Source organism: Gracilinanus agilis, chromosome 4 (genome assembly GCF_016433145.1).
Source record: "Gracilinanus agilis isolate LMUSP501 chromosome 4, AgileGrace, whole genome shotgun sequence".
NCBI classification, from domain to species: domain Eukaryota; kingdom Metazoa; phylum Chordata; class Mammalia; order Didelphimorphia; family Didelphidae; genus Gracilinanus; species Gracilinanus agilis.
In genome coordinates this window covers 236,794,433-236,811,111 of record NC_058133.1, presented here as the reverse complement: position 1 = coordinate 236,811,111, position 16,679 = coordinate 236,794,433, and the positions used below count along the sequence as shown (strand labels likewise).

Below are 16,679 nucleotides of genomic sequence, written 5' to 3'. Positions count from 1 at the left end.
TGACAGGGGTCTAATTACTCAAATATACAAGGAGTTAAATAATTGTATAAAAAATCAAGCCATTCCCCAATTGATATATGGGCAAGAGACATGAATAGGCAATTTTCAGATAAAGAAATCAAAAGTATCAATAAGCACATGAGAAAGTGTTCTAAATCTCTAATAATTAGAGAAATGCAAATCAAAACAACTCTGAGGTATCACCTCACACCTAGCAGATTGGCTAAAATGAAAGAAGGGGAGAGTAATGAATGTTGGAGGGGATGTGGCAAAATTGGGACATTGATGCATTGCTGGTGGAGTTGTGAACTGATCCAAGCATTCTGGCTGGCAATTTGGAATCATGCTCAAAGGGTTATAAAAAAATGCCTGCCCTTTGATCCAGCCATACCATTGTTGGGTTTGTACCCCAAAGAGATCATAAGCAAATAGACTTGTACGAAAATATTTATAGCTGTGCTTTTTGTGGTGGCAAAGAACTGGAAAGGGAGGGTATGTCCTTCAATTGGGGAATGGCTGAACAAATTGTGGTATATGCTGGTGATGGAATACTATTGTGCTCAAAGGAATAATAAACTAGAGGAGTTCCAGGTGAACTGGAAAGACCTCTAGGAACTGATGCAGAGTGAAAGGAGCAGAGCCAGAAGAACACTGTACACAGAGACTGATATACTATGGTAAAATCGAATGTAATGGACTTCTGTACCAGCAGAAAGCAATGACACAAACAGCTCTGAGGGATTTATGGTAAAGAACGCTACCCACATTCAGAGGAAGGACTGCAGGAGAAGAAACATATAAGAAAAACAACTGCTTGAATGCATGGATCGGGGTGGACATGATTGGGGATGTAGACTTGAAACTACCACTCCAATGCAACTATCAACAATTTTCCAAATAGGTCTTGATCAAGGACACATGACAAAACCAGTGGAAATGTGTGTTGGCCATGGGTGGGGGGATTTAGGGGGGCGAAGGGGAAAGTAGGAGCATGAATCATGTAACCATGTTAAAAATGAATATTAATAAATGTTTAAATTAAAAAAAATCTCTCTTCCCCCTTTTCCCGGTTCAAAATCAATTGATATTGTCATCCCCTCACCATTGCCTCCTTTGCTCCAGATGCCGATGAAGAGATAATGCTCTCTCTAAAGCCATTCTTCTATCATATACTCATTTATTTATAAGTATTTTTCCATAGTTACATGATTCCTGTTCTTTTCCTCCCCTTCTCTCTCTCCCCTCCTGGAGCCAACAAGGAATTCCACTGGGTTATGTAAGAAATAAAACTAATATAGAGTGATAAAAGTAAAAATATAATTTTTACTTATTTATTAAATAAATTACTTATTTATTAAACCTCAAAAAAAATGACAGCAAAGAAAAGTGATAAATGTTGGAGGGGATGCGGCAACATTGGGACATTAATGCATTACTGGTGGAGTTGTCAACTGATCCAACCATTCTGGATGGCAATTTAGAACTATGCCCAGAAGGCATTAAAAGACTGCCTGCCCTTTGATCCAGCCATACCACTACTGGGTTTATACCCCACAGAGATCAAAGGGAAAAAGTCTTGTACAAAAATATTTATAGCCACATTCTTTGTGGTGGCAAAAAATTGGAAAATGAGGAGATGCCCTTCAATTGGGGAATGGCTGAACAAATTGTGGTATCTGTTGGTGATGGAATACTATGGTACTCAAAAGAATAATGAACTGGAGGAATTCCATGTGAACTGGAACGACCTCCAGGTACTGATGTAGAGTGAAAGGAGAAGAACCAGGAGAACATTGTACACAGAGATGGATACACTGTTGTACAATTGAATGTAATGGGCTTCTCTACTAGCAGTAATGTAATGATCCAGGACAATTCTGAGGGACTTATGAGAAAGAACACTATCCACATTCAGAAGAAGACTGTGGGAGAAGAAACACAGAAGAGAAACAACTGCTTGATTACATGGGTCGATGGGGATATGACTGGGGATGTAGACTCTAAACGATCACCCTAGTACAAATATCAATAATATGGAAATAGGTCTTGATCAATGACACATGTAAAACCCAGTGGAATTACACGTCAGCTATGGGAGAGGGAGGGGGAAGAGGAAGGAAAGAACATGAATCATGTAACCATGGGAAAATATTCCTAATTAATTAATTAAATTAAATTTGCAGAAAAAAGCAAATAAAAATAAAAATAAAAACCAAAACCTTTTCCCCAAAGGAAGAAATTGAGAAAATAAAGTATCATATAGATTAAAACAGGAAAAAAAAGTATATTGGGCTAAAATTAAGGAGCCTACAGTTCTGCCACTAACTCTGCATTGTCATAACCTCTAGTCACAAAACCTCACAATCTCCTCTTTGGATAATGAGGTTATTGGGGGCAGCTAGATGGCTCAGTGGATAGAAAGTCAGATCTAGAAAGAGGGATCCTGCATTCAAATCTGGCCTCAGACATTTCCTAGCTGTGTGGCCCTAACCCCCAGTTGTCTAGCCCTTACCACTCTTCTGCTTTGTAATTGATACTTAGTATTGATTTTAAGATGGAAGGTAAGAGTTTAAAAAAAGAACAAGAATACAACTATTGAAGTGAACGTGTTTATAAAAGCTAAAATAACTCTAGTCAAAATTTGTATAGTGCTTTAAGATTTGCCAAGCTCTTTATCTCATTTAATCCTCATAATAACTCTGTGGTATTGGTGCTATTATTATTATTCTCATTTTATAGATGAAGAAACTGAGACTGAGGGAAATTGAATGATTTGCTCAGTCACACAGCTAGTAAGGATCTGAGGCTGAATGAAGGTATTCATGACCCCAAGTCCTGCCCCCTGACTACTACAGCACCTAGCTGCCTCATAAAAGTTAAAGAAGTAACCCAGTGTCCATCCTTGAAGTAAGGAATATTGGTTTCAAGCATTTTTTTCTGACAAATGTGACCATGGATAAGTCATTTGACCTCTCACTGCTCCCTGGGTGCTAACTGCCTATGAGTTTCTGATATGCATTGGTCAAGGACTTCCTTACACTGATGAAATCACATGTCTGAATACTTCCAAAAAGGTTAAATACAAAACAACTTCTTTTTGCAGGATTGCATGTGGTAGTTAGGAGCCTAAAATATTCTGTCCTATTCCTGTGGGACAGGAGAGGATGGGCACAGTTCTGGGGAAGAAGGCAGAATATGGGTTTCAGATCTGGCTCCAACCCACCTTCACACAGCCCAGCCTAATGCCTGGCATTGCAAATGTTTGATAGTCATCTCCTCCCCAAAAGGTGTGTCTTCAAACTGCAGAGCTCCATTTTTATCTTATTAATATTGGCTGGTTCTTTTGGAACAGAAAAAAGGGAGTGACAGGTGGTTATTTACTATCCTTAATTAAGTTCCTGATCCTATAAGGCTGTTTCCAAAGGAGCTAAGCTTTTTGAGAGAAGTCTGGGAGGGGGAGAAGCAGTATAATATCAAGTTAAAAAATCAGACAGCAGTCTTGACCTCTAGAGTTAAACAAACATGTCTAACCTTCTTCAGAGTGGTTGATTCTCCAAGAGGGATTTTCTAAGGAATTCATGGATAGTTGTACATTATCCTGTGACTTGATCTCCCAGAGATCTGCCTGACTGACCAGATCTAAACAGTGTACATGTATAAGCATATATTTTCTTATTGTGTGGGTCTGTTTATGTCTGTCTCTATTTTAATGTCTTTTTGGTGTGTATGTTTAGAAGGAAAGCTATTGGTTTCTTAATAAAATAACAGCTCCCAGCAAGTATGCTAGCCAGCTGTGGGGAAAATCAATACCACTGTTAGAGGAATGCAGCCTTCATAAATCACAGGAGGAAAGTGAAATTAAACGTCCTTATGGAGGCATCCTGGAGAGCTCATTTACCCAGCAAGGGTAGCAGAAACTGTAATAGGCTATCACATGCTCACATTGTATAGCAGAGGAAGCAGAAACTGCAGGAAGAGGGGGAAAGGGTTACATTTAAGGAGCTTGTGTAAACAGCCAGAAACAGGAGAAAACTTGGAACATGGAAGTCCTTGACCTGTGAATGAGTGATGTTGAGAGCTCTGGGGGCGAAAGGGGCTCTCTTCTCTCCTTCCCTATATCCCTACACCTTGTAGGACAAAAGAGAAGCTAACAGCCAAATCCTCCCACTGGGCAACAGAACATTTGTCCTGTGGCCTGTGAGGTAATTGTAACAACATCCATTTATTCATTCAACATTTCCTGAGCAATACTGTGCAAAACATTGTTAGATTTTGTGGAGGGCTTCTCACAGGGCTATAATAAAAGCAAGTATTTGTAAACATTATGCACAATATAAATGTGAATTGCTACTAATATTATTATTATTATTATTATTATTATTTTAATAATGGCAATGTAACACCTGGGCAACCCATCTTAGATATGGAGCTGGAAAACTAGCTACCCCAGGTTCAAAATACTCTATATGTCTACATCTAATCAGTCATAGCTCATGAATCCTCTCCAATGATTGGTTTGTTTTTTCTCTCAAGGACACATTAGTTCATTAGACATTTAATGAAAAAGTGTAGAGAAAAATTCTGCCATAGAACATTTGCCATCCCACCCCCAGACTTTGGGCACACTGTCTTACATGCAAATACCAACAGCAGAGAAACTGATATGCTTAGGGACCACTCAAGAAGGGTCTGCTATTATTTTTTTTTATTTTAAACCCTTAACTTCTGTGTATTGACTTATAGGTGGAAGAGTGGTAAGGGTAGGCAATGGGGGGTCAAGTGACTTGCCCAGGGTCACACAGCTAGGAAGTGTCTGAGGCCGGATTTGAACCTAGGACCTCCCGTCTCTAGGCCTGGCTCTCAATCCACTGAGCTACCCAGCTGCCCCCTGGGTCTGCTATTATTTTAAGCATTAAGGAACAGCTCACATGTCTGATGCTACAGAACCTCTGTTGTCTTTTTGTGATATCAACATGACACTCTTTCTGGGCCCACTGTGTCTGCTAATCTTACTAAGTGTCTGCCAGGGAAATTGCTCCTAATTTAGGCTCTGCTAGAGCTTGTTGGTCTCACCACATAGGCTCCTCTGGTCTTTTTTTTTTTTAACCCTTATCTTCTATTTCAGAATCAATACTAAATATTAGTACCAAGGCAGAAGAGTGGTAAGGACTAGGCCATTGGGGTTCAGTGACTTGTGCGGGGTCACACAGCTAGGAAGTGTCCACCTAATTGCCCTTTAACTGCCCTTGGTAGTTGCTGTTGCATGTAATTCCTGCCATCCCATTGCTCTGCTAGTCTCATGACATCTCTGGATCCATCTTGTCCTTAATATGTGCTAGGCATTATGCTAAATACTTGAAAAAGAGAGAAAGAGAGAAGGGGGAAGGGAGGAAAAAGAAGGAAAGGAAGAGAGAAGGAAGGATTTCCAAAACCAAATTTAAAAAATAGTCCTCAATTCTCAAGCAGCATATATTTGAATTGGGAACACAATATGTAAAATGTTTAGATACAAATGAAATCTATACATATATGTATATTGAATATGCTTTGGTATAGGTCCAGAAGATCCCTCTTGAACACTATACCTTTCTTTTAAGGGCATTAATGCTGAGCTGGCAACAACATCTGGTCTGAATTAGTACCCTCAGATTTCTGTGACTCAGGCTCCTAACCAAGTTGGACACCCTATTCCCTGCACTTAGAACAGAAAAGAATGAAAAGAACATCAAGGGTCTGTTTCTTGAGGGCCATATAACCATAGAGAAGAAAAAGACCCTGATGCCTTTACCTTTAAAGCATAGTCTGTGACTAAGTAATGGAAGTGAGAGTCACCTCCTACTGCCAGACCAGAATGCAAGAGGTCTGAATCACAGAATCTAAAATTTAGAAGAAACCTCAAAAGTCATCTAATTCAGTTTCTACCTGAATCAAGAATCCTCTGTCTAGAATTGTTGACCAGAGATCTTCTAGCCTTTGCTTCAATGTTTCCACTGGCAGGAGCTCATTATTTATCAAGGCACCCTGTAGCACTTCAAACTGCTGGAATCATCTTGTTCAAGCCCTTATGGTCAATTTCTGGAGTCAACTGGCATTTTCCAGACACTCTCTTTGAAGAGTTCATAAAGAACACACATCAGTTCAAATTAGGTCTCCCTGAAGTCTGCCAGAAAACATATGAATGACTTCTTTTACTTCTTTGGTCCCTTGATGGTTCTGAAATCGTATCAATGTGGGTAATCTCTTCAATAGTGCAGCTCACAACCCAGCCCTGCCTTCTCATCCTGGGTGACTCTTGTCCATATGCTCCATTCAATCATCTTCAAAAGGTCCATTCCACATGCTGAGATCCTTCCTTAGGATCTCAACATTATATGAACACATACGGGCAGTCCATCATCTCTCTCTCATTTTCAATAAATGACCAGCCCATCTCCCTTTCCAGTCTATTTCCTGGCTAATATCTTTTATGCTGCTTCTCCTATACTCAATTGATTCCTTATTTTCAGGATCAAATGTAAAACCTTCTGTTTGACTTTTAAAGCTGACCTTGCCATACCTTTCTAGTCTTACATTTTACTCTTCTTCATATATTCAGACCCAGTGACAAAGGACTTCTTGCAGGTCTTCACACAAGATACTCCATCTCTAGATTCCCATGTTTTTTCACTGGTTCTCCCTTATGTTTGGAATGTTTGGAATGTTCTTCATCTCCTAGTTTCTGCTAGTTTCCCCAGCCTCCTTCAAGACTCAACTCAAATACAATCTTCCAAGAGGCCTACCCTATGAGATTAATTTCCTTTTACACTATATATATCTTATATGTGCCTAATCGTATATTGTCACCTCCATAAGAATGTAAGCTCTGGTTAAATTTAAATTAATATCCAATAACTCCAAGTATTATATTTTATAAGATTTATTAGTAATCACTTGAAGTAGAAGAAATAAAACAACAAAGTACAATACTTAAGTGTGACCACGTGAGTAACCTTCTTCTGCCTGGTACTCACCCAACTGCCACAGCTGCATTTCCTGGAGCAGAGAGAGAGGGCAGAGCTACACAAAACTTATATCTTTCCTACAGTAGTTATGTAATGTAGATATGGAAATGGGATGCTGGGAGAGAGTCCTGGTGAGCAAATTCTAATTACACACACACTCTTCTGGCACAGGGATTGTTTTGTTTTTAGTTTTGCTTTTCTTTGAATGCCCCATACTTAGCATAATTCCTGGCACATAATAAACATTTAATAAGTATTTGTTGACTGGTTTACTGACCACCCATTTCCTTACTGGTAACCTACTAATGTCCATCAGTCATTTCACCATTGCTCATTGAGTGACTTTCTTTTCCCTATTCAAATAAAAAATCAGTCCATTTTGGCATAAATTGCAACCAGATCAAGGTCTTAAGCAGAAGCATTTGGTTTTGTTGTGAGGAAGTCTAATTTATGGAAAAGTTTATGTGTATGAGTAAGGTCCAAATTTAGAAATAGTTGGCACCTTTTACCAAGGATAACTCTGTGAGGAAGCCATCAGGGAAGGAGACAAGAAGGAGGAGAGAGAGGTAAACTCTGTCAGTCATTGTAGGTAATACCTAAAATAGGATAGGAGGTCTAGTTGCTATTGAAGAAGATTCATTTCAGTTGCTTCCTCTTCCTAGTGGTCAGTCATATTCTAGAGACTATGTGGCTAATCTTTTCCTCCAGCCATATGCAGTGGTTAATGAGAATGCTCTCTCTTTCCCTTCCCCCCTTCTTTTCCCTGGGGAATTCCATTCTTTTCTATCTTGTTGCTACCCAAGAATACTCCCAATATCCCTTTTTGTACTGTTGACTTTCTTAGTGTCAATGAGGAAGGAGTCTATTAGGCAGTGAATTGTGGATGAAATTGTTTTCCTTGTTAGTTCTGGGCTTCAACCTGGAATTCCATAACTCAGACCTACTGTTTAACAAGCTAAACTGAGACTGACAAGAGTACAAGTTCTTTTTGTTTGTTTGTTTAGTTTGGTTTTTGGTCAAAATAAATGCTAAGCAAGAAAATGAGGAATTTTTAATAACTGCTTAAACAGAAAGTATAACCTCATTTCTAATCCAGTGGTAGGTTCTATCTTCTAACACTAGCTCACTTCATGGACTAGATACCTTGCTCTCTTCCTCTCATGGAACAGGTGATGTGCTGTATTAGTGGAAACACAGAAGTGGAAATAGAGGCCTGGTTTCTAATCTTGACTCAGCTACTACATAATCTTGGACAAATTATTTTTTCCTCTCTAGGTTTCAGTTCTCTCATGTGTAAGCTAACAGTGTGTTACAGTGCCTATTACAGTTATTAGGTCATTTCTAAAGTAGCTTTTTTAAGATACTAACATTCTGAGTCCATAATTCAAGATAATAGTTATTGTCTGTAATGAAACATAAACCAAACCACATTGTACCACTCCTCAACTCCTACCATTGCTGGCCTTGTCTCTTTTGGGGCAATGTATGGGAAAGAATCCTTGAATAGAACTTAAGAGGCCTCAGATCATATTCCAAATCTGGCACTTACTAATTGTATGATGTAATAAGGGGACAGGAGGAGATGGTAATGAGGGGGTCACTAGGGGCCTAGGAGCCAGTAAATTAACTAGCTGGAGATTGGAATTGATGTTATCAGAGGGGAGCAGCCTCAGCTGAACTGCCCAGTAAGTCTCCACTGCTAGCTGCAGGCTCCTTTAAGATGTTGGGTAGGTGGCCCCTCCCTGCTGAGGCAACTGACTCCCTATTTGGTGAGAGCAGAGCCCAGCAGGAAACAATGGAGGCTTAGCTTTCAGTTCCACAGTAACCCCTACTTCTCAAAATTCTGTCCTCCCCTTAGTCTCCTTAGCCTTGAAGTGTTATAATAATCACAGGAATTCACAGATTAAGACTAAGGGATTTATTTGAACTGGAAAGGGAAAATTAAGGTAAGAGGCCTTAGGTTTGCTAAGCTGTTGCTAAGGGCAACTGGCAATTGCTGGCAAAGACCTAAGGGTCTTGACAGGCTGAGGGCAGCCCAGCCCCAGCCAGAGGTGACTAGACTCTGGCTTGGTATTATTGATCAGCTATGTACACTGATGATGTTGTTGAATTGCTCTAGAGATGGTCCTAACCACTAGGCTACACTAGCTAAGTTCCTGCCCACAATCCACACCCTTCCACCCTTCCCAATCAGGGGCCCCAAGGGGAAAGGTCAGGGATAGCAAGTTGTCTGGGTGAAGTCAAGGGAAAACAGAACCCCAAGGTTGGGTTTGTAGGGCCTTATATAGTCACAGCCCAACTGCCGGTTAGCACCTGGTATCTGGCACCTGACACCCCAGAATTCCATTCTGATAACTGACAGGATTGCCTAGGGTAATATTGCAATGCAAGAAACCCTGCATTACAATGACCACAGGGAAGTTACAACCTTTCTCAGCCTCAAATTCCTCACCATAAAATAAAGATGATAATATCTCTAATTCCTACTTCACAGGGTTGTAAGGCTCAAATGAAATAATATTTGTAAAGTGCTTTCCAAAACTTAAAAGCACTACATAATGTCAATCATAATTATAGACAATAAACTATGGATGATTCAAAAACAGAAATTTAGGAGAAATGGGAAATGAATTTGTAGCCTGGTAACCTCAAGGTTCAGGTACAAACTGCCTGGCATTTCTGTTGTAGATTTAAAAGGTCAGAATTTACAGGCCTAGCATAGCATAAAAGAAATACTTTTAACTTCTCAATGAGATTTGATTTAATCAGATGATTTCCCTCCAGGTAGCCAACAGCTGAGGTGAAAGATGTGGGGAGGAGGAAGTAAGGCAGGGGAATTTGTGATACTTCTAAGAAAAGAAGAGCTTATTAAGGGCATGGGACTGGGTGCTTTTGGCAAGAAAACGATAATAAGAGGGCACTGGAGACCAGAGGTAAGGGGAAAAAGTTATTAAGCTTAGGAATGAGACGGAATCTCCCTTAAGACTTTTAGTAAATTCTGCCTCTTTCTTTTCTCAAGGGAAAAAAGCTTCTCCCTCTGAAAAAATAGGACTCGAAAAAAGGGGAAGCTTTAGCCCATTTGCCCCTTTGTCCAATTCTAGAGAACCTAAGTAAAGAAAGGGAATTGGTGGAGGAGGAAAAAGGGCAACAACATAAGCCATATTCTAGTTCTAATAAAAATAAAAAGGGCAACAACATAAGCCATATTCTAGTTCTAATAAACAAACCTTCTACCTGACCTTACTCTGTCAGCTGAGAACAAATATTCCCTCCAAACCCACAGAACTGGCTTTACCTTTCCCTGGCCCTTTTCTCTATGCTTTATATGACACGAAGAATCTGGCTCAATGATAAAGCCAAAAGGAGGCTGGAGAAATTTAATAGCTGATATTGAGACCTGCTAAAGTGCTTTATGTGCATTACCTACACACATCAGTTTTGGATGGCAGTTATAGTTGAGGTAAGTGAGGCTCAGAAAGACTCAAAAATAATTGTAATACAGCCAAAATACTCCCCTAACTAGCCCCTCCTCCCACCATTCTCTCTCTCTTTTTCTCTCTCTCTTCTAAACCCCCATCATTTAGGGGCATCCTCTAAACTTTACTTCAATGGAATCTCCTGAATTTGCCTCTTTTGACTACATAGCCTGCTTCTAGTTTTCATATCTATGTTCTTTCTTGTTCTTTCTAATGATTACAACAGCCCCATCAATCCATCATTTAATCAAATGTCACTTCTGATCTGATGTTACTATTTGCCTGGGTTCCTCCCTAGTTCTTGTCCTTTTTTTATTCCTGAGCTCCAATTCCCCATTTAGCTTCATCCTCTACCATCAGGAATTAAGATTCAATCATTATGACCCCTTGGGAAATACTAATAAAAACTGACATTCATATGGTAAAGTACTTTACATTTTGGATAATGTTTTAAAAGTGTAACAAGTTGACTGGGTTTGGGGGTGGAATTATGCAAAGCTTAGGTTTTAAGTCCTAAGTGTTTCCCAAAGGGGTCAACAGAGTCTCTTTGAGATAAATATTCCTCGTACAAGGTATATCATATATAGAACGGCTATTAAATTCTTCCACCCAAAAGAAATGCTTATAACCTAAAAGGCTTAAAGAATTGCATTAATACCTAATATATGACATAATAGTCCATAATTATCCAGCCTCTCCTAGGAGGTTAATATTTTAATTTTTACGTTGACTCTGCACAGTTAGAACAATTTGAAAGGCAAGTATGGTATAATGGACAGAGTGCCAGTCTTTGAGCAGAGTCCAAATCCTACTTCAGAGACAATTTTGAGTGACTCTGGGCAAATCACTTAACCTCTCTGGGCCCAATTGCTCTAGAGATGGCCCTAACCACTTATCTGCTAAGTGAGGGAGATAGGTAAGGATCTCTAATCCTTTCTAACTCAAAATCTGATTTTTTGGTCTCTCAAGGTTCAAATCTCCCAGCTAACAGAGTATGCTTTAGGCTTATTCTCTGGTTGGTAGACATCTCTGAGAGATGTAATATCTTTGGAAAATTCCTATTGTTCATAATGAACACTGATTCAGTAATACATGAACCACCAACACCTGAAGTTAACTATTTGAAAATTAGAATTCGAAAAGCCAATCACTCAACATTTCTGTTCAGTTATTCAGACATCTAGCTAGCACAGTGGATAGAGCCAAACCTAGAGTCTGGAGGATCTGGGTTCCAATTTGGCCTCAGACATTTCCTAGCTGTGTAACCCTGAACAAGTCACTTACCCCCACCTGGGTAGTCCTTACTGGTCTTCTGCCTTCAAGAAGGAAAGAGAGAGGAGGGAAGGGGGGAGGCTCAAAGAGTTTTGACTTGCTTGGAAAATGGGAAGATTTTCAGTTAAAACAGATTGCAGTTAAAACAATCACTGCACTTATACCACTTTCTTTGACTCATTCTCCTTTTTCCACTCCCACCCCATGGTGCTTACTCTTGAACAATGAATCCATACTCTATCAGTAAGTCTTATTAAACTTGAACTTACCTGCTTTTTTTTTTTGGTTGTTCTAAACCTCCATCTCTTGAGATCATAACTCTGCTGGGTTCTAGGCCATCTTGCATATATTTGGTTGACTTTAAAAGAAAAGCTAAATTGGGGACACAAACACTATCATTATGGATTACTTTGAAAATAGAAAGTGTCATCTCTGCCAGAGCTGAGTCCAGTATGATGTGTGATGCCAAATAATTTCATTTTGAACAAGCTGAACTTGTTAAATCAGACAGATGCCATCTGTACTATTTAAAGTTTGTACTACAGATACCATATGAAAATTGCTGAGTAAAAGAAAAAAGGAAATGGCTACCTCACATCTAATAAATTGGCAAAATGACAAAAGATGAGAAAGATAGTCACTCTGATATACTATTGGTTGAACCATAAATTGGTCCATTCATTCTAGAAGGCAATTTGGAAATATACTTATTTCACCCATGGCTGGATAAGGGCAATGTCCCACGAAGGGGCTCTGGCCTTAGGCTTAAGATCAGATTCATTCTAGTGCAGCCCGACCATAAAGCCAGGACATTATGCCTCTACCTCAAGATAGAACTATGGATAAAATCTCTAAAACAAAGCTAAAGTATGAATCAAGGTTCCTTTTTTTTTTTTTTTAAACTCTTACCTTCTGTCTTAGAATTGATTCTAAGACAGAAAAATGGTACAGGCTAGGGCTAGGCAATGGGGGTTAAGTGACTTGAAGTGTCTCAGCTCAGATTTGAACCCAAGACCCACCCTGTCTAATTCTGGCTCTCTATCCATGGTACCTTCTAAAAAAATTATTCAACATACAAAGTAGTAGATTTCAGGTTTAGAACAGCTAGTTATTTTCCATCATAAAAGAAATGTTTAAAGTCTCTAAACTTCATGTTCATTAATATATCCTTAAAACATAAACTATGACCGATCACCTCTTTTATACTTTTCTCAGAGATAAAAAAATGCCCCTAGAAGACTTTCAGAGACTGATAAACAGACTTCACTTACATGTCAGTCTGAACTCTCCAAATAGCATTTTGAGCTGGCTAGCTAGGTCATGGCTAGGTTTTCAGTTTCTGGGATGATTCTGTTGGTGGTCATCTTCTCCACCAAAAAGAAGCACAATTGCATTGTTCAACCTCCACAGCCAAAGGACACCCAGAAACTCTTGACCTCTCATACTCACAAGGTGGCTGTCAGGACTGGAACTGTCGATCTCACAAGACTCTTAAGTTACCTGTGGTTAGAGAAAGAAACACAAAGTAGAAGAGGCTCCTGGAGACTTGAGATCCCATCTCAGGCTCACCTAGGCAAATACATGTTCTCACTAACATGTGCTCAAAGCTATCATGGCTACTTCTAGGGGACAGGAGTAAAGAACAATTCCCTCTTCCCCTTCAATGAAAGTCCATGTTAAAGCAAACATTGACTGGGTGCCAATAAAGAGAAGCCTGCAAAAAAGAGAGGCCAGGAGCCATTTCTCCTTCTTTACTTTTTACAACTCAGAAAGTAAGTTGCTCTTCTTTGCTCAGTCATTAAATCACCTTTGACATAACATTCCCCACCACTCCCCACCAAGGAAACAACCAGAATCTTCTAGACATGCATGCTCTTTAATAAGGGGCCAGAGCATGTGTGGGCCAGGGTACAGGCCCATCCTCATGCACACTCTCATGAGAGATTCCCCACTACACTAGAAAGGGAATAAAATGTTCATTCTCTCTGACCCAGAGATCTTCTGCTAGACATATACTACACTGAAGTCAAAGACAAAGGAAGGGTTTAATGGATTTATATATATTGTGGTATAGATGTAGACTTGAGTTAAGAAGGCCTAAGTTCAAATTTCTCCTTAGGCAATTATGAACTATTGATCCTTAACAAGTTGCTTAGCCTCTCTCATTCTCACTTTCTTCATCCATTAACTAGGAACAATCATCTCACCTACTTCCCAGGGTTGCTATAAAAATTAAATGAGATGATGTCTATAGAATGTTTTGAAAACTTTAAAACACTACATAAATGTTATTTTGTTGTTGTTATATAGTTAAATATTTACCAGCATTTTTTTGTAGTAGCAAGGAAATGGAAAGAAAGTAGATGGCCATCAATTAAAGAATGACTAACCAAATTTTGGCCTATGAATGTGATAGAATATTTAGAATTAGTACTAATTCATAAGAAACAATAAATATGAATACAGGGTGGTATGGAAAGAATGTATGAAATTCATGAAGTAAGCAGACCCAGGAAAATGATATATACCATAATCAAAACAATGTAAATGGAGGAAAAAATAACAAAAATTTGAAATTAAGCACTGTAATTATAATGACTAAGTATGATTGCAAAAAAGAGATAAAAATATATTTTTATATTCTTTGCAAGAGGTGGAAGACTATGGATATGGAATAATGTATATATTATAGGACTTACTTGGTATGTCGATTAGTTTTGCTAAACTGCTTTTAAAAATTCTTTGTTTATAAGGGCTAGCTCTAAGTTGGGGGGGAAGTTAGGACTATATTAGAAAAGGAAAGTGATGAAATAAAATCAATAAAAATTGTTTTTGAAATATTTCTGAGGGAGAAGCTAGGTGGCTCAGTGGATAGAAAGCCAGGACTGGAAACTGGAGGTTCAAATTTGACCTCAGATACTTCCTAACTATGTGACCCTGGGTGAATCATTTAACCTCCATTGCTTACCCCTTACCACTCTTCTACTTTAGAACCATTTCATAGTATTGATTCTAAGACAGAAAGTTAAGGTTAAAAAAAATGCACCCAAACATTTATTTCTACACAAATGCTTTATAGCTGTAGTATTATTTGGGTTACTAGAGGGGGAATAAAGTGCTAAAATGGGGAAGCTAGGCAATACAGGGTATAAAATGCCAGGCCTGGAGAAAGGAAGACTCTTCTTCCTGAATTCATATCTGTCCTCACACACTTAATATCTATGTGACCCTGGGCAAGTTACTTAACTGTATTTGCCTCAGTTTCCTCATTTGCAAATAAGAAGAAGAAAATGGCAAACCTCTCCATTTTCTTTGCCAAGACCCCAAATGGATTCATGAGGAGTCAAATGTGACTGAAATGACTGAACAACAAAAGGGCTAAATTTGGATTAAAGGAAAACTTGGCTTAAAATCTTGCCTCTGACATTGTGTCACCTGAGCAATTATTTTAGCCTCTATGAGTGCCCATTTTCTCATCTATAAAATGGGCATATTGATTTCTATAATACCTACCTCAAAGTTATTATAGTTATTACTTTCATATGAGATAAATGCATAAAGCACTTTGAAAATTTTAAAGCAACATATTCTTATTGTTCTAATTGTCGTTCCATTTTTCCAAAACTGAGTTTAATAGCCCTTATTTTGAGGATATATATAGGCCAGGGTTCGGATCCTTTGTTTGCCTCCTAGGGTCCATGGCTTATAAAGAAATCTGCTTGGGAAATGATGTCCTGAAAAGGTACAAATGGGTTCTCCCCAGGCTTATAGTTCACACTTTCTTCCTTGCTCAGGTTCCCACCAGGTACCAAGCTGATGGAAAAGATCCAAGCCATTGCCCAGAATGTCTCTGATATTGCTGTGAAGGTGGATCAAATCCTGCGCAACAGTGTCCTGCACAACAAGGGTGAGCCTTGCTACCAGTCTCTGGGAAGGGGATATTTGTCATTCTCTTAATGCAGTCTTTTCTATCTCTAAGTGTTTTCTGTGTAGCCTGACTCCAGAAAGTGTGGTGGCAGGTTCTGCCTCACAGGCTGAGCAGATTCCCCTAAGGTCAGGTTATTGAACTGAATGGCCAAAGGTGGGACTTTTGAAAGGTTGGGCTTCAGGGAATTGGTGACAGTTGATCCAAGAAGTATGATCTCACCAGATTCAAGGTTTAGCAGAGCAACCTGTCCTATTCCCTTCACCTCCTAACCCTATCAGAAAGATAAGTTTTAAACTTGGATGAGCTACAAATGGGAAGGAGAGGGGAAGTGACTTTTTACTAATTCACACCATATTCTTGTTTTCTATATTTGCTAAACAAGATCACTTAGAAGAGATGAATTGTGATCCTATAACTTTATCTGAGAGGCTTAGACTTAGATTTTGAGAGGGTTAGATAAAAGGTGCCTGTAGGGGAGGTGGAAGGGGAGAAAAAACCTCAAGCTTTCTCTAGGCAATACTCACTCAGTCCCCCAGTATGATAATGAGATGAAGTTTGGTCTGCCAACAGTGCCCAAGTCTGTCCCACTTTCACTAATAAATGGATGAGTATGCCTAATCAATGTCCATCCTGCTTGTCCAATTATTTGCAGGAGTGAAATCCAGTTCCTAAGGAAGGAAACAGGAGATAGGATGGGAGAGGATAAATACTTATAAGGATTGCCATCTGCATATTCTAGAGATGAGAATCATGAAAATGGTGGCCCGCTCCCTTGAACATAGACAGAGTTTACATGTTTGAAATTCTTTTTTGAGAAGTTGAGAGCTGGAAAATATATCTGCCCTTCACCCTTCTTATGGGAAAACCCAGGGGAAGTTAACTTAAATATTTATCTGGGTTCAGAAGGGTGAGTAGGAGACAGGAATGGACAATAGTTTGGGACCAAACAAGTTAGGCAAGCTGGGTTTAGCTGTTTGGAAATGACAGTTGACAAAAATGACA

General features: G+C 39.2%; 1 protein-coding gene across 2 annotated transcripts in view; it reads left to right on the top strand.

The window, feature by feature from the left end:
- MGAT5B (alpha-1,6-mannosylglycoprotein 6-beta-N-acetylglucosaminyltransferase B) overlaps positions 1 to 16,679 on the top strand; it is a 177,299-nt gene that overhangs the window by 66,525 nt on the left and 94,095 nt on the right. For both annotated transcript variants that reach the window (XM_044672412.1, XM_044672410.1), the window contains exon 4: positions 15,544 to 15,656. In XM_044672412.1, coding sequence (XP_044528347.1) covers positions 15,544 to 15,656 — 113 coding nt within the window. The remainder of the gene's footprint in view (positions 1 to 15,543; positions 15,657 to 16,679) is intronic.